At 43.2% G+C, this 23,476-nt stretch overlaps 1 protein-coding gene across 1 annotated transcript; it reads right to left on the bottom strand.

Annotated features, from left to right (window-relative positions):
* Window positions 1–627: 627 nt before the first annotated feature.
* cacng8b (calcium channel, voltage-dependent, gamma subunit 8b) lies at window positions 628–19,727 on the bottom strand. The gene is made up of 6 exons (XM_035642351.2): window positions 19,362–19,727; window positions 9,976–10,275; window positions 8,995–9,219; window positions 4,779–4,862; window positions 3,564–3,704; window positions 628–3,263 (listed from the first exon to the last, which is right to left on the bottom strand). Exons 3-6 carry the CDS (start codon window positions 9,215–9,217, stop codon window positions 2,467–2,469), a joined length of 1,245 nt encoding a protein of 414 aa, XP_035498244.1. The 5' UTR covers window positions 9,218–9,219; window positions 9,976–10,275; window positions 19,362–19,727; the 3' UTR covers window positions 628–2,466.
* Window positions 19,728–23,476: the final 3,749 nt, after the last annotated feature.

The following is a 23,476-nucleotide window of genomic DNA, read 5'->3' as shown; positions in this document are numbered from 1 at the left end:
AACCAAGACACCTTGAGTGCGACTAACTGTAAGAGCAATATTTGCTCACTAATGGTGAATTGTGTGTGTGTGTGTGTGTGTGTGTGTGTGTGTGTGTGTGTCCGTGTGTGTGTGTGTGTGTGTGTCTTGGTGAGCGAAAGTATATTTACTCGAGTGCTGCACACAAAATGTTGAGATCCTGTAGGTTGACTATTTTCATCTTAATCTACTTTGTATTTCCTCTTGCTCTCCATGTCAGAGGCAAATATTGTACCTTTTTACTTCACTACACTTATGCAACAGGTGTTGGCACTAGTTCCTTATAGATTCAAATTTAATGTACAAATCATAATCACCCAACAATATATAAAGCTTTTAAAGTTAACTACACATACACAGCAACAAGCAACACATGTTTTGAAGTGAAGGGAGACTTTGAGTTAACTTGTCAGTTGTAATCGAGTATTTTTTTAAGTGTGTTACTACTACTTTTACTTAGGTGAAGGATCTGCATACTTCTTCCACAGGTGTTATAGTCAGTCGACAGGTAATCTTGAAAGTTACTCAAAACACAGCTATGGCCTCAGTCTGTACTTCATACGAGGCCGCAGCCTCTCTCTCAGCAAAAAAAGAAAACAAAAGACAGCAGTCTGTGAATATGTCTGTTATTGTTCTTTTTTTATAAACTTCGTGCAATACAGTGTTTAAGTTTATCACACATTTAGATAAACCATAATTATTTGTCTAGATATATCTATTCTCAACTACATACTATTCATATTGCCCACATAAATGCTATCTGTGTGCAGTTTTATCACTTTTTTTCTTTTTTTCTGAAATGAAATCAAAGAAATTGAAAACTTAGAGAATCTGGAAGCGTCTGGTTGTTGTTTTGTTTCTTCATTATATCATGTTGCAGGTGTGTCCATGGTTTCAACCCGGATCTGCAGTCACTCGGGACAGTTCAAAAGAGAGAGAGTGGGGCGGGGAGGGGTTTACATGTGTTTACATTCTCATCAACATAAACAGAACAGGTCAGAGTTCAGTCAGCTGTCACAGGGGAAGCACAGTGAAAAGGTTAAGGGTGATATGACAAAGTAGGGGAAACACTGATCATGTGACCAAATATGGGCAGGGGAAGGGCCAAGAGTGGCGCTGTGGGGTGGGGGTGGGGGGGTGAAACCACCCAACAAGAGTCCAGGGAGGGCACCGGGAACAAAACACTTCATCCAAACCCGCCCTGCCCAAAATGCATAACCAGTTTAAACAGTGGTCCCGAAAACGTATCTGTAGACTTTACAAATATATGTATGCATAAATTACAATGTACAGGTATCTTTTCAAAAGTTTTTCTCTATAGTGTTTTTTAAACCGTCTCAACCCACATATACATATTCTGTTTTTTGCCACTAAAAATGATGAGTTGCATGTGTCACTTTGGGACCGTCTTTTTTGTTGTCGTTGTTGTTCTGCTCAGGCAGCAACTTTTACCTGATTCTGTACAAATGTATTATTCTGTGTCTCTTTTTTATGCTTCCTCCAGTCAGAGGTTTCTGTTAATGCCCATGAACAAACATCTTCAACACGACTATAGCTACAAGTACTACTGTTAACACTGATTAGAATGGAAATAAGACTAACGCAGGCCTGCAGGAAACTCAGACTCATAATAACAATGAAGTTGGTCAGTTGTCTCAGTCACTCACGTTGTTGCATTTCTTTCTGTATCAATATTGGAAGACAATTTACAGTATTCACATCTGACTTCATGTTATAGATGAAAATTATATCATATGGGGGTTAAAAAAACCAACACAGGCTCACATTCTCCCACATATTGTGCACACTCATGCTTGACACTTTGACACAGCTACACGCAGCTCACTGACAGTCCCAGTGGCTGTGCAATGGAAGAAATTCACAGTAAAGGTTGTCAAGATCTAAAAATTAAAATGGAGAAAACATACATCAAAATAAAAAGAAGAAAAAAAAACTCAGTCATCAAATTGAAAATTTCATTCCAATCTACAGTGTTTGCAAATGCAGCTAGCTTGTAATAACGCTAAGAATAATCACAACAACAATTTGACATTAATGCTGATCTGGCTAAATTAGCGATAATATTGCACGGAAAAAAAACCCCATGTGAAACATTTTCATAATAGCCCAAGGTTAATTGCGTTTGATCATTAACAAAATAAATCATTTCTAGCACATTAAAATATCAAAATAGTTTTATTGTGAAAGTTCATTGTTGTTGTTATTATCACTCTGTTATTACCCCTCTTCTTTTTGTTCTCAGTGAGATTGAGTAGACTAAATAACAGTGAACATAGAGGGAGGGATATTGGTGTTTCATCTGTCTGCCTTCTATTTATTTCCTGTTGAGCCACACAAACACAGTGCTCCTCTCTATCTGCCCTCTCACACTACGCCCCATCCTCTGTCTCTCCCTTCCACCCTGCCTCCCCCTCTCATAGCCTCTCTCTACACGGGCGTTGTCTTCCTATTGAGGGTGTTAGAGTTGCTCTCCCTGTCTCCCTTCAGCCTGTCCAGAGTTCCCATCCCTCGCTCCCTGTCTACTGTGGATGAGGTGAAGGGTGGCGGGCCGGAGCCCACAGAGTTGGGCATCGGCACATTTGAGTTGGAAGAATTTGAGGGGTTGTGGGACTTAAGCGAGGGAAGTGTACCACTCATCATCACTCCCCCTCCACCCCCGTCCTTTGGGAAGCAGTTGTGGAGCTGGTAGAGCGTGGCCCTGTCCACCGTTCCATACATGGGTGGCAAGCCCCCCAGTTTTGGGTCTCGGGACAACGTGTAGAGGGAGATGTCACCTCCAGCCAGGGCCGTGTGGGAGCGCGAGTGGGGGTTGGGTAAAGTGGACACTGAGATGGGGCCCTGGGAAAGCAGCGCAGACGGGGGCAGGCCAAAGTTCTTGCCCCCACCTCCCCCTACAGGTGAGGGGTCTCGGGACCGGGACGGGTCGGTGGAACGGGATGAGGAGCGGGATCGGCGGCGGAAGCGGTAGCTGGGCAGGCGTAGCATGGCGTGTGTGGTGCTCTTGAAAATGTCGGTGCGCGAGCGGCAGCGCAGCTCCTTGTTCTTCTCGATGTAGATGTTGACGGCCAGCACCCCAACCATCTCGGCCATGATGAAGGAGAGGCCTCCGAAGTAAAAGGACCAACCGTATGAGTACTGCCACTTCTTGTCTTCATCCTTCTTAGGAGAGATGTCCCCCAGTGCAGCCGAGATGTACACGATCACGCCAATTATGTTACTCAGACCTGAGAGAGCACAGAAATACAAGCATACATGTAAGAGTTAAATATACCTAGAGACACCAACCTAGACTAATAATGTAATCATTTGTTTGACAAAATGATTTGTGACATTCTCAGTAAAGACAACTGGTGCAGTGGGATGCGAATGTCAAAACCTCTATTACACTGACAGAATAGTCTAAACATAAGTAGACTTTACCCTACAAAGCAAAAAAGTGTTAAACCTGAGACTGATATGTTCCACACCACCACCAGACCTGTATATAAGAGCACATGTACACATGTACACACAGATACACGCACCTGCAGCCACAAACAGGATTCCGGCCCCCAGGATGATGTTCCTTTTGCTCTTATAGAAACGACTAGCAGCAATGCACACCCCTCCCATCAGCAGCAGAATGGCGCTGAGGATTGGGAAGATGTTGGAAGCCCTGACCACCCCTGAAAGAAGACAGAATAATGGTAACAGTATAAACTAGAAAGCCAAATCGTGTGTAAATGACAAGGGGGGTTCTGTGAGAGAATCAGAATAGTTTCAAAGTTATAATCCAATCAGATTTTCAATTCTTGGAGATAACGCAGTGTGATTATTTCTCGATTCATCTTACTACAAACTGTAAAATTGGCTGGATTTTATTGTGAGGCATTGACAGGCAACATACTGCATTTGTCAAAAACAAGATAATGGTCATTTTCCTTCCACAACAGCAACTACTATCACCTCTACTGTTGTGCAGAAACTGCTGTGGCTGCAAAGTCACATTGCCGACTTCTCTATTCAAACAGCGTCTGTTATTTTGGTTTGCCTTGAAACAGATGTACCAGCTGCTCCTCTATTGTATTTTTGACAAAGTAGCTGCTTGAGCACTATTAGCTGTTACTGTTTACTAATACTATTTTACCCAGGTTTTACAGTAACAACGCAAGGAGGCTGAATAATAGCCACACACAGTTCTTAGTGAGGAAATTAATTACTCATTTCTAGGCACATGATTGAATCAAACCCTTCCCATGTGGCCTTCTGCTAACCACACACACACACACACACACACACACACACACACACAGTCACAAACACACACAAACACACACACACACACACACACACACACACACACACACACAGACACACACACAGACACACACACATTAACACTCCACTCTCATCTAGGACAACTAGGCCACAGGAGACAAAATGCCACCTAAATGCCAGCAAAATGTCTCTACAACATTGTAAACAGAACACAAGCTTTTGCACGTGCACGCATTTAGCATATCATAGAGCACAAAAACACCACTGCAGGGCAATGAGAAGGAACTGGGCGCCCCATGTCCCATGTCTTTTCTGCACACATCCTCACATGTTTATTACTTGCTGACATTATTATCATTTGAGGAATGAGCAATGAAAGCACCAAGATTATCAGGTAGGTTTTCTCTTCATTTTTTCTGCTTTCTCAGCAAAGCTTCCCCCTCCCTCATCACGCACACCTCGTAATGCCGGGATTGACTTACGTAGGACGTACTCTGCCCCATCATGGTCAAAGTCTGCATCCTCTGGGAAGTGGTTGATCTGAGAACACACTCCTTGCTTCACTCCTGAGATATAAAAGAAGAAACAGCAGTGACCAGACGCAGCAAAAAACAAGAACTTGCAACTGCAACCTCAGGAAAAGAAATCAACAAACATCCTCCTGAGTGACAACCCACTGACACTAAGACATAATCTTTTTTTTTTCCATTAATGTGCCTGGTGATAAACTACAACATGCTGATAAAGAACACCACAAATGTTAATGGATCTTCTAGGAAATGCAGGTTAGTCACCTCACATACACACATGTGAATACATACAAGTATGAAGACACACAGGCAGACAGGTAACTACCCGCCGGGGTCTTGCATGTAGACAGACAGACGGACGGAGGGACGGACGCACAATGATGACAGCACACCACTGTTGCTGATGGATGGATTGTGAGAGAGATGGAGTGATGGAATGAAGAAACACAGACGGAGGGAGAAATGGAAAGACGTGGGATGAGCTGGTCTCTTTCTCACAGCTCTAACATTTCCACAGGTTGGTCTGTAAAGAAACAGATGGAGGTAAACAACAGACTCAAAAGACTTCACACTGTTACTTGTCCCGACGCTAGCACAGCTTTAAGTAACAATGAATAACATAAGTGTAAGTGCACTTTGCATTTCTTCGAGTTTCTAAAAACACATGTTAATTAATTGGAGGATTCCAGTGGAGGAAGAAGTATTTCAGTATTTCAGATCGTTTGCTTTAAAATACTCGCATAAAAATTCCTTCATTCAAAAGCACAAAAGTACACACGATATACGCTTCAAATATAAATAAACTTGTTAGTTGTATAGAAAAATGTCTCCCTGTGACTGATACAGTATAGCAATTTTATTTTTTACAAATTTACATTGTCCAATATTAGTTTAGTTTTTTTTTTAATATATTGAGACTCAAAGAATTGTACATTAATCAAATAAAAAAATCCAAGCAGTTTAAAAGGAACATCACTCTTTCGTTGAACTTCAGGAGTCCTAACCAAAACACCAAGCCAGAAAAGGAACAGCTAGTTTAATAAAAATGAAGCGTGGTTTATAAAGGCTTTCAATATTCTATATGTACAATATAATAATCTGAAAAGTAATGAGTAACCCCTGCTGTCAGATAAATACAGTGGAGTGAAAAGTAAAAATTTCCCCTCTGAAATGTAGTGGAATGGCTTAAAATGGAAAAAGCTCTAACTAATAGAATTGTGCTCAAGTACAGTAAATGTAATTAGTTACATTCCCTCTCTGGAGGACTGATCCCTAATTCCCCGAATAACTTGAGTGAAAACTCTAACATCAGCTCACAAAGTGCGTGTGCTTGGCTATATGAACAAATATCCTACAAAATGAACTCAAATCATCGTTGTCAGGTGATTCGGCGCAACCGCACCTTCGGTAAACCTGCAGAGAAGCGCTGGAGGGGTGGAGACGACACATCTCTATCCACAGCATACTGTGCCACCCACCCGCGGGCATAAATCTTTCAGGGCTAACATGTCCTGCATTTCCACTCCAGCTACACCTCACTGCATCACTGCGCGGCTCCTGAGCATCTATCTTGGCTGAACACTCCACAGACATCAAGGATACTTGACCTCTAAGCCATGCCAAGACACTGTCAGCTTTACTGCACCACAATGTGGGAGAAAAGACTGATAGAGGGAAAAAAATAGAAAAAATCTACAACGAGGGAAAGAGGAGGCGTAACCAGTGAAAGATGAAATGTAATGTTTCGGGGAGGGAGAAAGAGTGAGGCAATGGAGGGTGCACTGCAGAAGAGCTGCGAGGGCTAGAGCTTATCTCTAATTGGCTGCTTTGCTATCAGGAAGCTTAGAGATGAGGACAAATTAGTTTTGTACAATAGCCAAGCCCAGGATGTGCTGGGGAGGCGTCATCAGGAGGGCCGGGAGGTTTTCCCGGGGACAGAGGAGGCAGCTACATCGGTTTCTCTGCGAGCGAAGACACAGATCGCTAACTCACACCACCCCTTCGGCTGTAGCTGCTCTGCTCCGCTCCAGCCTTTACCGTTGAGTGTCAGCCAGTCAGTGCGATGCATAATGAATTAGCAGCTTGTGTTGCACTGACAAGCTGAAGATTGAGAGATGGCTACTGCCAGTTTCACTACAGCATATTCTGCCACTTGGAATGAGAATGTGAAGTTGCCGGCCTTTTGTTTTTAGCACTTGAATTAAATCATCGCAACCCGAACCAAAGACAATGATTAATGGATTATTTTGAGAGAGTGTCACGCTCCAGCATCATGTAATTATACTGCAATTTAAAAAAAACCAACAACAACAAAAACCTTTTCTTCTCATTATGACGCGGTCTAACAAATTCCAACAGGATTGTGTATTTGTTGATGCTGATAATGATTAGTGATATAGTAGGTTTCATAAAGTCAAGTGAAAGGATGACACTGCTCAAATTCAGTGTGTGTGTGTGTGTGTGTGTGTGTGTGTGTGTGTGGCTTGGTGAGCCAAAGTATATTTACTCAGGTGCTGCTAGGGTGACCAGGTGTCCCGCTTTATGCGGGACTGCACAGCATTTTTATCCCTTTTCCCATGTCCCACAAACTGAGACCATGTCCCGCATTTTGATTGGCAGACGCTTCTCACAGACGCTTGTCTAAATTTGGCCTTTACCCAATGGCTGTAGAGAAAGCAGGGAAAGCTGTCATTCCAACTATATGAACATACAGAACAGGAAAGTCATTTCCTCGGTTAAGGCAGTGCAAGGGGACTCTCAAAGAGTTTTTTGCCTTTTATGCCAGAGTAGGTTTTTAGTTACTCACGGAGGAGAGTGTGATGTGAAGCGACACAGTGGATGTGAAACGCACAAGAAACGTGCCGCTCAAAAAGAGATGTCCCAATCTATGGATGCATTCCTTTTGAAACCCAGAGATGATTGTCAGACAGATAAGGTAACAGCAGCTGAAATAACTAGCGTTTACCACACTGTGCAGCACTCCCAATCAGACAGGTCAGCAGACTGTGGTAGTGAGCTAGCGCCGGTCATGTTTACAGACTCGGATATTGCAAAAAAATGTCCTGTAGTCGTACAAAAGCAGCGGCCTGCCTCCGTGGAAATTTGTTTGAATTTAATTTTTTTGGTACCTCCTGGTTTTGATTTGTATTAATACATTTTAATTTTGTCTAAATTTTTTGTGTCTAATTTCTATTGAAATTCAGTGATTTGATCAGGAGGATTAAAAGGCTTGAAGTGAATGATGCATTCTGTTTGATAAACATGGTTCTACTTCTGTATGTGGTTCAGTAGATTTTGATAATACACAAGTCTGAATACATGTATGATGTTTCAAAGGCGCAACATTGGAGTATCATCTTGTTAATGTGTCCCACATTGTCCCACACAAAAATATTATTTGCCCCACATTTGGTTTGTTTGGTCCGGTCACCCTAGGTGCTGCACACACAATTTTGAGTTTCCTGTAGCTTGACTATTTTCATTTTAGCCTACTTTGTATTTCCTCTTTATCCTCTTGCTCTTGCAAATATTTTACCTTTTCACTTCACTACACTTAGTCAACAGCTGTTGGCACTAGTTACTTCATAGATTCAGATTTAATGTGTGTTCTTTTTGTTTGCAGTGATCCTTTCTGTTTAGTTGGAGCTGATGAGTTTAGTTGGATTCATCACGATGTCCAATATCCAGTGCACTGTTGATTTTGCTATCAAATAATAAAATACTTGTTGGATCAGAGGCAAAGAGACAAGAGTTTGTAATGACAACAAAGTCTAAATGGAGCAATCTTTATATTACAATGTGCTGCTATGAACACCCCGCTTTTATTGTTTTTCTGTGGGTTTTGGAAATGTTGGTCACCCCTTTTTCACCCCCTTTTCAAAATGTCTTAATTTTCTCTTTAAAAAAAGTCACTTTGATCACTTTTCATAATTTCAGCTTTTTGAAGAATCAGGTTTTGTGTGTCATTCTGGCATGGTTGACGGCTCTTCAGTGAATACTACAGTATTCATGAAGCTCTGTCGCTGTTGCTTTGGAGAATAGGCCAGTGGGAACTGAAAAAAACCCGAAATTAGCAGCCTCAACAAAAGCAGACTTGTTCCAGCATGCATCCCCATCAGTCCAAATCCCAACAACAGCCCCAAAATGTCTCCTTCAGCTTCTTCTCTACCGTCTAGGCAGCATATCCTCCACAGTCCAGAGTGGGTGAGGGCCCCAGGGTCCTTCTTGTCCTTGTTGTGGGGGTCATCCTGCGTGACATTGGCTGTGCTGTTGCAGATGAGGGCACGGGAGTACAGCCAGTAGTCCGTCCCTATTGCCACCGTCATCAGGCCGAAGGCAGCGAATGCCCCCACGGTGGTGAGAAGGATCTGGATCCCCTTCTCACACACCATGCCTTCACGGAGAAATGATAGAAGAAGAAAGAAAGAGCAAGAGAAAGTGCAGAGGAATATAAGCAAATGTTTATTGTGGATTTAGAGAAGGAGAAGGAAAGCGACAAACAAGCAGGAGTGTGTTTGCAATCATACAAAAAAAAGTGCAGTTTATTAAAAAAGACAGTGAACATGCAGATGAGATGATGAGGGGCACTAGTGGGAGGGACAGGGGGAAACGGCGAGAAAAAGACGAGGGCCAGGAGGAGGCGGATGTGGGAGGTGCATAAGTGGGTCTATGATGTGTCCTTGGAGGAGAGTTGGATGACTCTGCTGACTCCGCTTAACAAGACAGAATTGATGTGAAACACAACAGATCACACCCTCCCAATCTCAGTCTACTCCATATTCATGACCCTGACACCATTCTCCCCCTCAGAGTCAGCAGGGCTGGAGATGAATACACAAACACACAGGCACGCACGCACGCACACACACGCACACACACACACACACACACACACACACAGCAGCTCTAACATGAGATCATACGTGAGAAAGTTTTTATTAGGAAGGCAGTGTGGGTGAATTTTTTACACACAAACATGCACGTACGGTTGGCGTGTTATGTCTGAGTTACTGTAATTGACCTCAGTGGTCTACAATTACAACTTTAGATACTTTCCACAACTTTTATTGATAAAAAAATAAATTCCCTTTCACACTGATAAAACTTAGATTACAGCAAAATGTGAAAGTGCGACAAAGTGTGACTTTACCTGACGGCGAGTTTCTATCCTTCGACTCAATTTTGAAATCTTTCTTTTCCTCGTCAGTGAAGAACGTGCTGTCCCCTCAATCCGGACAGCATCCATCGACTGTTCTCACCCGCTCCCCTCTCTCCTTCTTGCACTCCTTCTCTCTCTTTTGCCTCTTTCTGCTTTTCTCTCCCCCTCTCTGAGTCTTTCTCACTGCAAAGGTGGTGCCGGTGGAGGTTGTGGCTTGAACGGTTGTCCCGCTCTCTGTCCGTCCGCTGTTAGAAAGCTTGAACCAGAGAACCCATGGTCACTGCCCTGCTGCTGCACATGAAATAAAGCAAAAGGCAGGGTTTATTTACAGTGGCGATAAATCTAGGGGATCGTGCAGAATGAAATACAACATCATGATCTGATGATTATCTTATCCTGCATTGTTTGTGTTCAAATTATTTACGAATGCTGGTTTGATGCCTTTTTAAATCCTTCTCAGGTTGATTTGCAGTTTTGTAAGTTGTCATGTTTATCTAAACGCTGGCTTTTTGCCTTGGCTTTTACCGTCCTGTGTTCACACAGAGGAGAGGGTGAACTCCTCTCATTGTACCATCCTGTGTAAGGGTTGAGAGAAAGAAGATATTTTCACAATTGATAAGGTGATAGTTTGGACTACAGGAATTTGAAAATAGTGCAAACTGCCTGTCTTTTATCCTTTTGTCACTTTTCTATCCCATGTGACAAAACAAAACATCAAATATAGCATATTTGAGCTGCCCTAACCTGGCATTAGTTTCATGACTCCAAGGATGATAATGTCGGTTTGTCGGACTCAGATATCGCAATGACTATTGGATAGACTACCACAAAATTTGGTACAGGCAGTGATATCATCCAGAAATGTAACTATAATGACAGATGATTCCCTGACAACTATTGGATCGATACCTGTACAAAATACAATCATGAATTCCGTATGAATTGAATCACTTCTGTCAGGCGATCTCCTGATTTGCTCTAACACCAAGCTCCTCAGCTCCATCCACACATTGTGTAGTAATTAACAAATATTAGCAATGTTAACACACTAAGCCAAGTTGGTGAGCATCATGCCTGCTCACAATCAGCCAGTCAGCATTGGTCACTGTGAGCATGGTAGCACGCTGACATTAGCAACATACTTATAGTCACCCAGAGCTGCTAGGATAACTGTAGACTCTTGAAAATGATTTCAATGACTAATCTTTTTTTTTTCTTAATTGACATTGATTGATCAAGTGGTGCCATATGTTATTGTGTTAAAAAAAAACAGTCACTATAGTAGTGACTGTATTACAGGCTAACGACAGAGCAGCAGCTAGTCTGAATAAGAGGAGCAAGAGGGGGAGGCAGAGAGGACCAACCCGACATTGTTACCATAGCAACATTGACTTCCAAAGTCTGGATCAGCATTGGGGGGGGGGGGGGGGGGGGGGGGGGGGGGGAAGAGAGAACAGAGAAGGCAGAGAAAGAGGCAGAGATGAGCGGTAATATTTCAAGTCACTCGCACACTCGTGAGTGTTGACTCTGAAACCCAAGACAGACGGACACACTCGTGCGCTTATGCTCTATCAATAGATTTGTGTGTGACCACTGCGACACAGTTGCTCCCAGACGCACACGTACTTTGTGCACTCACAAACATACAGTAGTACATGAACAGGGCCTCAGTCTTTTTTTCTTGATGAATCGTGAAAATATGCAGATGACGCAGCACCCGTGTTCAAACGACATTATTTAGCAGACATAATGCAGTGCAGTCACGTCTGTTAATATTTTATGATGCAATATGGCACCATGATCAAAATAGGTTACATCCTGTTTGCATTGTGAGACCCAAAACAGAGCTGCTTCAGAGACAGAAGGAGCGGTGGAAGGAGAGATGACGGTGTGTTGTGTATGGTTTATGTGTGTGTGTGTGTGTGTTTGTGTGTGTGTGTGTGTGTTTTGTGCATATTTCCTCCCCATTGCAGCTGAGGATGGGTCTAGTCCAATCTTATTGAATCCCAGTGATGTTCCCCTCAGCTCCCCTCAGTTAGACAGTTAGCCTCGTATCTCTGCGTTCAGGCTCCTTATTATGTAAACTGTCAAATGACACTGCCACAGTGCGGCTTATTTATACATTGTGGGTTCATATGTGCAAGCAAACAAGTGAATGCGATTATGCGTATATGTGTGTGTGTGTGTGTGTGTTTGTGTGTGTGTGTGTATGTGTGCGTGTGTGACCTTCCAACCCTATCAACATACTGCCTCTCCCTGAGGAAAATACATGTCCAGAGGGGATTACACGATCTCTAAAGCCTAAAAATACAGTATGTAGTGGGTGTGTGTGTATGTGCGTGTGTGTGTGCGCGCACGGTCTTTGACTCCAGTACTTAATGAATGACCTTAAGAATAACCCACTAAGTTATTCCCCGTAGCAAAGACTCCCCTGTGTAGGAGATCATAATTGTCATTTAATTATCTGTAATTTCTATTTTCCACCAATAATTAAGAAAGAGGGAACGAGGGGAATGAGAGCAAGAGAGCATGAAAGAACAAGAGGGCAAGAAAAAAAAGTGTGAAGAAGAAAGTGTGAAAGTTTCACCGAATAGGTCGGAGGGACTGTAAGACAAATTATTAGTGGGGGTGAGGAGGTCAGAAATGCTAATTGTAATTTCTCTTTTGGCTGAAGGTAGGGTAGCGCTATTTTTTTGGGAGCTCAGGGCAGAGTTTTTAATTTTTTTATTTCATAAATTTATATTTAATTTCAGCCATTCTCTGTAGTATAATGACTGATTACATCAAAGACCTTAAAGGTGTAGTACACTGTATGCAGAGGACAGCAGTTCTTAGAATGGGTACTCAATCACGGGTCTTTTATACTTCTGCATATGTGAAAAAAGGTTGTATGGAGCTCAAGAGGGAGCTAATGAATCTGATAAATGTCCTCGCATGATGTCCCTTGAGACATGTCACTTGAGTGTGGTGTTAAAAAGAAGTGAGCTGACAAAACCTCTGTCCCCTCATCCCTGCATGAAACCAACAGCTCAAGGCTAGCTGCTAACAGCACAGTGCAACCCAAAGATCAGACAGAATCGTTGGAGGTTGGGTTGCGTGATGGGCTCTGTAGTCGCCAGAAGAAGAATGTGCGGGATATGAGAGGTGCTATCTCTGGTTGGGCTCCCATCAAAATTTAAATCATGAGCCCAACAATGTGAGTGAACGTTTGAGTGAAATACTAAAGCGGCAAAGTGCTTCCTTTACATGAAGGGCCTTGCTTTTTTCTTTTTCATTTTTTACAAAATGACCCCTGTAATTTCCATATAGTCCCTAATAACAAAAGATTTGGCTGGAGTGGTGAGGCATTTTGGGTAATTTGAGATTTAGAACATGGCTGGATATTCAAAAGCAAGTGTTTCCCTTTGCTGTAATACAGAGCTTTCCAGAGTGAACTTACACTTACAGTGTTGCTTTTACAGTATGTTTGCAACACTCAGAGGACTCCGGGCCAGCCAAAGGCCAATTAGAATGCAGCAGGATGTACTGCAGCAACAAAGGCCTAAGAGCATAGCTTTGGGAGCTAGCTGCCGCAGGACCCATTACCGGACCAGGCCCTCGCTTGTCAGAGGACTTCAGTTTGTAATCAGATCAACGAGTGTGACTCATCCCAGGCATGACAGAATACCTTGTAAAAAAAAGATAAGCAAACCCCTTGAGTTGTGGCTCCAATAATGCAGCCATAAATCACACGGGAGTTTAGAATTTTCTAGCAGCTGCTGCATTAGGTATTCATTGTATAAATCAACTACCAAACTGCTTGTTGAATAAATGATGACATTTGTAATAACCCCCCCCACATTTAAAAGGCAACGGTCCTGTGTGGCCATGTGGGAATATATTCAGTGTAGATAAAAGGCAAAGTCACACCACACTAACTATTAGCTGTCAAAGAAAGATAATCCAAATGACCAAAATCAGGATTTTAGTTAGTGAAAATGACATAAGCACTGATTGCTTGACCAAAAGAAAAATAAATGCCCAAGCCTACTTAGTGTATGATGACAGCTCTAAAAATACAAGCAGTGTGTTCTATTCTGAGTGCTTGATGGCAGCAGTGAACATTAAGAAACATGCCTAAATATTCAGAGCAGTGACCAAGATTATTTCTCTCCTTAATCATGAGAAAGAAGCTGCACACCTGAGCTCACTGCTGAGATGCCGCAGCTGGGACACACACATTTACGTCCACACACACACAACCTCACACACAGGTGCACAGAAAAAAAGATCAACATGCAAACAAACCGTTGGCACGCGAGCACATATGCAGTCTCACACCCCCACAACTGTCAAAATGATGACAATAAAGTCATTAAATAGGTCATCTTTAAAAAGGCACTTCAAAGCTGAGCAGAATTACCATTAAGCTCATGTGAAGAGTCCACCAAGATGCTCCAACTGCATGTGACCAAGTCTCTGCCTATCTGAGCAGAACAGCCTGAGGAGGCTGTGACAGTAACACCTTGGTCTAAAAGGCTCCAAAAATAAAGTGTCTTTGGATGACCTGATGCTCATGAATCCATGAACATATGCTTAAAACCCATGTGCATGAAAAGAAATGAACAAAACTAAATATTTGCAGATTTCAAGTAGCCCTATTTCCCTCTAATACAAGAGAGAAAGGCTGCAACTACAGCTCGAACAATACATTGGTTGGTCAATAATATCGAGACGACATGACCCTTTCACGGACTAATTGTCTTCATGTTTGGCCATAAGGGCCAAGATGACAACTTTTATTTTACAGGATAAACAATGCAGAAAAGATGTGCGCTCATGTTTAAATTTGACATACAAAATTATCTATTGTGTTTACTTTCTAAATTCAACTGCTTTATATTTGGTTGTATATGTGTTTCTTTACATTTAGAGTTATTCACCATAACGTTTATAGTTAAACTGTGTTTAATACTAAGCTTAAACTAACTTCCTAGTCTAATTTCTTGGCTGGGTTTAGTGGCTTCATCTGAGTCAAGATGTCACTTGACATGGATTAAATAAACGCCCTAAAAGTGTGTCAATCACTGCAATTTACGAGTGCTGCTAGATATTTCAGACCGTCCTGCACCAAAAAACATCCGGCATAGTTGATTATGACCCATGTGGTCGTTTCAAAGACGGCAGACCTCTAGCGGTTGTCATGTACACGGGCGCTAGAGGTCAGCGGTTGACCTGGTAAGTCTGTCAGGTTTGTGTATTTAAATAGATTTGCTTTTATTCTGGAAAGTAATCATGCTGATTCTCTGCCATATCACCCTAACCATATATTATTCGTGGCGTACCTCCTGTCACCGGTAGAGGCACTATTTTAGGTAACGGTCAATTTGGTCGTTTTTACTACGTCGTTTTTTCCTACGGGAACAAGTTGGAGGACTTGTCAAGATTGTTCTACCTTTTTATGGACCAATAGGGAGAATGTTTATCTAAAAAGTCTATGTCACGTTTTGACAGACTGAATGCAATGGTGGTAGCTAATAACTAATATTCACACATGTAACATTAGCATAAACAATACACCATTTACACCTGGTATTAAAATTATTTTTTGGTAATTGGATTGCAGTAGGACTGTGATCTGATAGGCCAAACTACCTCTGGAGGTGGTCAGGGACACATTGTGACCACATATGTGAACACAATCCCCACAAGACAACTGCGTGTGCAGAAATAACAACTAGTCGCAACCATTCTAAACCAACGAAGTAGCAGCAGCTAGGCCGCAAGCGGTAGTTAGCCACTTACACATGCGTCAGTCCTCTCCACACCTGTGAATGGAGTGAAGACCAATCGAAACGTTAGCAAACACAATAATGCTATCATCTTCTTCCATTCTTCTTCTTCCAAATGTTTCTTTCTGTGATTTGTGCATCTGTGCAAACGGCAGGACAAGAGCGATCACATCGCAATTGAATTTCAATAGGGACAATGGAGACAGATATCAATACCAGGTGTTAATGTCATCAGGTTAAAATCATATGCAGATACAATCTGGACACAAAACACATTTTATAGTCGGGTACAGAGTGCAAGCTCATTTTGCAAGATTTGACTGATGATTCTGCAGTTTTCATGTGACAAAAGAAGTTCAGTTGTGGCTCTCTCCCCATTAATTTAGAAGGGCTTAACCTGGAATACCTGCCAAATGGCTGCCGAGTGGCATAACTTGCCAATTAGGACTTTGATGATTACTTTGATTGATTACTAGCTTTTTCAAAAGTCTTCAACCACACCTTGTGGTTTTCATAATCAAATAGGTTGGTGAGGAATACAAGTGAGCAAACTCTTGTTGACCTTTTTTATTTTTCAAATCAAAATCGTTCCCAATTAATTTTGTTTCCATCATTTAACCGTGTCCTCACTCACAGATACGTCTATTTATTTGGTCATACAGTAAAATGAAAGTTCTACGCCTTAAGAATGTGCACCTCAGATATGAGCAGTCTCAGTCACATCACCTTTTTGACATTAATTCTGGAAATAGCAATATTTTTTTTTTGATGAACTGTATTTTAATATACACAACTGAGAATCACACGCATGTACACACTGTTGTATTCAGTGGCGAGGGTTTGATCATAGGTCCTGTGTTGTGTGTCTCCAGTCCAGTGAGCATGCCAGCCTGTCAGACATGCTAAAGCTTTGTCTGCTGTTTGTTTACGCTGCATGCCTCTGCACACAGACAGGTCGGCGTACAATATATCACTGACACGATATGGTTCGGTGACAGACTCTCACAACGCGGCTCTCCGACGGTTCTCTAACTTGCATGAAGCACTTAAAGCCACCAGAGCTGTGGGTTTATTGATGCACGGGTCACAGCCACTGAGACAGGAGTCTATTAGAAATCTAATTGAAACGCTCACTTGAGTTAAAAACAACGTTGTGTACTGAATCAGCAAATACATCAAGCCATGTGTTTGATTTGTACTCATTTAGGTACAGTTGTGGAGTCAGACTTTATCACAGAGTGCAATAAATTAGATTTCGATTTCTTCACTGACAATGGTGCAGAGATCAGAAGTCACACGCTGATGTGTTTGAACAGAGGTATTTTGATGATCAGATCTGTTACGGGACCCTGAGATTACCTTGAGGTATCTGCTACCATCAAGGAAACTGCAGCAAAAGCATTGATCCTCTGAACAGTAACTAGCTGCATGACAGATGTGATGATCATTGCAGAACTGCTGCTCCTCCTCAGAGAGCAGAACAGAGAGTGAGAAAAAGACCTGACCACCCAACCACATGCAGTATGAAATAACAGTGCCAAACCAAGTGGAAACCTCCAGAAGTCACAGAGATTCTGACTGATGGCTCTGGACGGCTCGTGCATTAGGGTGATTTCGATAAGGGCATTGTAAAAAAAAGAACCTGTAAACAGCAGATCTGAAAGACAGCTGAGTTTTGACAGTAATCCAAAATCCACAGAGATGATCATCAAAGCCACACACACACACACACACACACACACACACACACCACACACGTAGTACAGACGATATTTAGCACGTGGGTGGCAGAGTGGGCGTGACCAACAAATGGCGGGGCCAACCACACCTCAATGAAAGATTCACTGAGAGGTGAGCAGTGCGGGCCAGCGCTGTGACTCAAAGGATTACACTTTCTCATCACTGTTTGGAAAATGTTTGATTTAACACTGCACACACTATAACTTAGGGGAACGTGCCATTTTAAGATATGAGAATCTGTGGGCATTAAAGCTCAAATTCATACTGTCACGAAAGGTCGTAATAGTGCCGCTAATGTGCAAACCAGAGTTTATGTGAGCTGCATGTAGATCTGTTTAATTGCAGGGAACGTCAATTAAGTAACTGTACAACTAAAGTTCTCATCCACAATTATCTGTTAACTTACTGCATTTAATTATAGCGGGAGGTGAAAAAATGACTGTTAAGCTGGCAGCCAGCGCCCACTCTCTGACACAGGCACTTCACACATGAGTGAAATAATCTAAATATTCACGAGTTCAACAGTAAACCTGTGACACTGCCTGCATTGGGTGAGAGCAGAGTGGATCTGCATTGAAACCATGCAGTTGCAGGTGCTGCGGGCCACTTACTGTATGCCGGCTTTGAAAGGTGACTGTTCTCCTGTACTAAAGAGATGCGGCACCTAAACAAAGAGCTCAGCTCAGCGGGGAGAGCCTTGTGCTTATAGCCCCCAAAACAGCATTCACATCAGATAACGAAACTCTTGCGAAAACATTCGGAGTAGCACTCGTCGTGTTCTGCAGCCCCAGTGACGACAGGTACAGGTGCCGCGTTCTCTCCACGGCGCAGAGCAACTCCGGGCTGCTGCAGTGCACACTCCTATGGCATCTCCAATCGGAGACGTTTCACTCCACCTTCAGCACATGATGTGATCTGAGCCCTGATGAAGAGGATGAGAATGACTGATGGGGTACCAGATGTTTGGGCGCCCTTCACCTCTGGGTCTGTCAGAACACGGGGCACCGGTTGGCCCTGCAGGAGACAGTGGGCCGACGAGAAAATGACCCTCACGATGCATCAGACAACATGGTGTGGCCCGGGTCCTGCATGACACACTAAGATGTTGGCCCCGCACATGTGTTGAGTTCGCCAGCAGAGCAGCAGACGCTGTGCAGACCTTCCGATTAGACACATGAAAGCTACGAGCTGAGATCTACAGACCGAGAGCGTGCAGAGCTCCAGCAGGCTACAGGGATGCGGACTGCGGTGCATTCATTAACAGAGTGAGCTACTCGCATCACCCTGCACAGGCTGCACGGCGGAAAATGGACGCCTAGCATCAAGGGGCCGGCACAGAGGGAACTCAGCGGACTGGGACGCGCATCACACACATCCAGACGCGAATCCACATCCCCAGAAATCATTCACTGATGGCGGGATCGGTCGCATTTCAGCGCACACAACAGACATTTTGGCACCAAACACCTGCGGTGCGGATGCAAAGAGAGAGGGAGAGAGAGAGAGAGAGAGAGAGAGAGAAGCTTCAAACGAGCTATTATAAGGGCTTCATTTGCATAATAGAAGCTGCCGTCGCTAATTATAGGCCCGTGCAAATAGTGAGGGGAAAAATGGTCATTCCGTCTGTAAACAGCGAGGTGGCTGAAGTCTGAGGACTCTAAGGCGATCGTTATTTCATTTTTTTTTTCCCTGTACATCCCGTATGTCTACACTGTCAGCAGTGGGCTAAGTTGCTGGCAACGTGAAACAAATCAATGTGGCGTGTAAATCACACCGGATCAACTGTGATCCACTATGGGCTGCAAAGTGGAACAACTGTGACACAGTGTAATTGTGATCATTAAAAGAAGCGTGTAGAGGTCTTACCTGCAGGCTTTTTATTTTCAGAAATTCGCAGCGCGTCACAGAAGCAGAAAGGGAGAGAGGGAGAGAGAGAGAGAGAGAGAAAGAGAGAGAGAGAGAGAGAGAGAGGGGGGGGGGTGGACGACCGCGGATGGGCTGAATAACGGGTCTGTCGAGGCAGAGAAATAAATAAATAGAAGAAAAGAGAGTGGGGTGAGTGGAATTGATGGAAATAAGGAGCGCGCAGGGAACCGACGGCTCGAATCCTGAATGAATTCAAATCAGCCAGCGACGGAGAAGGGTTGAACATGCATAAAAAAGGGGGCTAATACAAAAACACGTCACTGAACACGGATTTGTCCACAGTGGATGTGGCCGCTACTTGTGTGTACTCGGGGAGAATGCGCCCCCTCCCCACTCCCCCTCCTCCTCCCCTCCGGTTGGACGAGCGCTCGGCTGCCTGTCTGCTCCGACGTCTATTTCTCCCACACCGAGCGCGACGCAAGCAACTTGTCGCATCCCACCGAAACTCCTCGGCAACGGGAACGATGGCGGATAATGTCAGATTGGACACAAGATGATTTCTGCCACAGTGTGTTGTGATCACGGCATGTTTAACCCCCCCGGCCCCCCCCCCTCTGCTCCCTCATATTGAGGAAACTGGTAGGATGCGCTTATTGGAGCGTGTGCAGGGCGCGCAGGGCTGTGCGTTTGTAAGTAGCCTATATTACCCATGAACAGTGTGTGTGTGTGTGTGTGTGTGTGTGTGTCTGTGTGTGTGTGCGTGTGTGTGTTATTGATGTCGTCGATATTTTTTTGCTGGAGAGCGACTCGATGGAGCGTCGCTGGGACACTTTTCCTCTGTGGTGATGATGATGATGATGATGGGGGTCGCGCTGGTAGTTCTGGGAAATGCAGCAAGAGCGCAGCCCTGCAGAGAGAGAGAGAGAGAGAGAGAGAGAGGGAGAGAGGGAGAGAGAGAGAGATGTGTGTCATATCTACTCATATCAGTGTCATTTGTACAGGTCAATATCTGTGTATCAATATAGACAGAAATTAAACTGCAGCTGTGTACACTGATTGCGATAATTGACTTATATGGCCACAATTATTTATTCACATGATTGTAATGATGATTAATCTCTCGCTCTATGATATAGAACTGATTATGTCATCCACAGATCTATAACAGTGGAGCCAATGGTGGAGCTGCTGGTTGCACACAGTAATGCACAAAACTGAGCAGACAATGACCTTCAATAGCTTTAAAATGGCTTTGCTGAACAGTTCACCTCTCTCTCTCTCTCACACACACACACACACACACACACACACAAACACAAGAGAGAGAGCTAATACAGAGTGACAGGTCTTTCATGCAGTAATGGTGATGGTGAAAAGAGAGATCCACTCAACCCACACTAGCCCACACACACATACGCACGCACACACACACACACACATGCAAACACTAAAGCATACATACACAGACAAACAGACCACCGAAAAAGAAGAAAAAGAGAGAGAAGCTAATACACACACATGCCTGCACAGACACACACACACACACACACACACACACACACACACACACACACACAGACACACACACCTCAGTTCTGAAAGTCAGATGGCAGAGTACTCACTTTTTAGTTCTATTGACCTGTGGATGTTTGATGTTTGACTTCCTAACATAACATCTCTCGCTCTCTATCACACACACACACATACACACACACACACACGCACACACACACACACACACACACACACACACACACACACAAAAACTAGAAACTGCAATTTCTAAAGATATTGCTGTGGGACTGTGTTGCTGCCTTGAATTTGTAGTAGTTTTAGTTTTAGTAGATACGTTATTTATCCCGAGTGAAATTCAGGCATCCAGCAGCATTTACAAACATACATACATTACACATACATCAATTCTGCATAAAATAAAAATACAAAATTAAATTAAATATTAAACTATAACTATAAAAACTAGCTTATGACAGTGCAAAATGGGAATGGTGCCAAATAGATGTGCAAATGAAGGTAGAAAAAAATTGTCCTTTTCTATTTTCCTCCCTGCCTTTACTAGGAGCTGTTGTACAGTCTGATGGCCAGGGGGACGAAAGAGTTTTTCAGTCTGTTGGTGGAGCTGGACTGGGACAGCAGTCGGCCACTGAACACACTCCTCTGCCTGGTGAAGGTGTTGTCCAGTATGGACAGCAGTTTGTCCAGGGTCCTTTTTTTCTGCCACTGTCACCAGAGAGTCCAGCTCTGTGCCCACCACTGAGCCAGCTCTCCTCACCAGTCTGTCCAGTCGACCAGCGTCTCTCTTCTTGCTGCTTCCTCCCCAGCAGACCACGGCATAAAAGAGGTCGCTAGCCACCACAGACTGGTAAAACATCTGCAACAATTCTTTGCAGCTGTCGAAGGACCCCAGCCTTCTCAGGTAGTACAGATAGCTCTGCCCTTTCCTGTGTAGAGCGTCCATATTTGCTGTCCAGTCCAGCTTGTCGTATTAAAGGTAATAGGACAGGTATTTATATGTCCTGACCACCTCCACATCGACCCCCTCGATGGACACGGGTTGGAGATGTGGTTTCTTCCTTCTGAAGTCCACCACCATCTCCTTGGTCTTGGAGGTGTTGGAGGTGTTCAGCCGCAGATGGTTGGTATAAGGAAGCAGTTGACGTTGTATTAAGAACTGGAAACATTGGGAAGGGAACAAGACTATATAATGTTGTGTATGCAGTTTATGGCATAAAAAAAACACAAAAACTTGTGAATGACGTTCAAAATAATTCCACAGCCTGCAGTTGTATATCACATTTTGTTTACATGTGAAGTATATCTCTGAATGTGTATATGTGTAAAACCAAAACATTATCACAAAGTCAAATTTGTGAGTGTGTAATACAGTTTTGCAGCTGTAGAAATATTTTAAATGTGTAATTAAAGGTTCAGTGTGTTAGGATTTAGCATCATCTATAAGAGAAGTTGAATATGCAACCAAGTAAGAACCTAGTGGGGTCAAAGTTCAGAGAAGAGAGATGTCTGCTGATACCACGGTGACTTCAATATCAGCAAAGCCATAGATCAGATCCGAATACATTCAGTTTGTGCCACATATTTATACCATTATCATCCATTGGTCTACATGCAACACACCATGCAGACCCCTAATGACGCCTAGTGTGTCATAAGGGGGTGTCTAGCTAACTGTGTCTAGCTAACTGCCAACACATTTCAGAACACTCCATACTGGGTCATGCTGACCTGCACTTCTCTAGTCAACATTATTTTCTTAACATATTTCTTCATGAGGGCCTATATTCTACAGGTCACCATCATAACCTTTCATATAACATCATAACCTTACAAACCTACGGTGGCATTCAGGCAAAAGACCTTGGCTCTAGAGTCGGCGTTTGGATCGTCAGTTCAGGGCTACAGTAGAAACACGGCAGTGCAACATGGTGGAGTTTGAGGAAAAAGACACCCACTCCTGTTCATATGTAAATATGAAGGTCTCATTCTAAGGTGACAAATACACAACAATTTTTAGTTTCAGGTGATTAAACTCTATAAATTTATAATTATAATTTATTCTTTTGTTTCCCTTTTGAGAGGATCCGTCCATCCCAAACAACGCCGTCCATGTGTAATGAAGACAAGCTAGTCGAATGCCAGTCACGTGCCGTGTGTGTAAACCTCACTCCCCGACACTTTGAGAGATGTGCTAGCGACAGATGCTAAAGCCCATGAGTTTTAGCCTCCTTGCTAGCGTGTCCATCTCCCATGCATTAGGTCAGGAGTTCGAGGCCACTCGCGTCACACATGGTTCCTACAACAACAGCAGCGCTGGCAACTTAACAGGGGCCTATTAAATACCCTGATATTGTGGTGCATAGGCGATGTTGGGGGAAATGGGGCAGATTATTGCTGAATCCCTGAAAATATGTTTTTTTTTCTTTCGGTTGAACTCATGTCTTCTTTACTTTTTTCTTGAATATCATTTGAACTTGCATTAATGCATTCTTTTTTTTAGGAATGGGTTGAAATACACTAACTTGTATTTAATTTCGCATTTTGAATGGTTAAAGTTGAAGATTCAAACTGAAGTCCCAATT

The sequence above is a fragment of the Scophthalmus maximus genome, chromosome 1 (assembly GCF_022379125.1).
Source record: "Scophthalmus maximus strain ysfricsl-2021 chromosome 1, ASM2237912v1, whole genome shotgun sequence".
In the NCBI taxonomy this organism is placed as follows: domain Eukaryota; kingdom Metazoa; phylum Chordata; class Actinopteri; order Pleuronectiformes; family Scophthalmidae; genus Scophthalmus; species Scophthalmus maximus.
This window is presented reverse-complemented; position numbering and strand designations above follow the sequence as displayed.

Excerpts from the sequence above, each read along its gene's own strand:
- cacng8b (XM_035642351.2), bottom strand. The coding sequence starts at position 9,217 with ATGGTGTGTGAGAAGGGGATCCAGATCCTTCTCACCACCGTGGGGGCA. Across the intron at positions 3,705-4,778 it reads TGGGGCAGAGTACGTCCTAC|GGGTGGTCAGGGCTTCCAAC; the intron begins GTAAGTCAATCC and ends GTCTTCTTTCAG. Across the intron at positions 3,264-3,563 it reads AATCCTGTTTGTGGCTGCAG|GTCTGAGTAACATAATTGGC; the intron begins GTGCGTGTATCT and ends GTGCTCTCTCAG.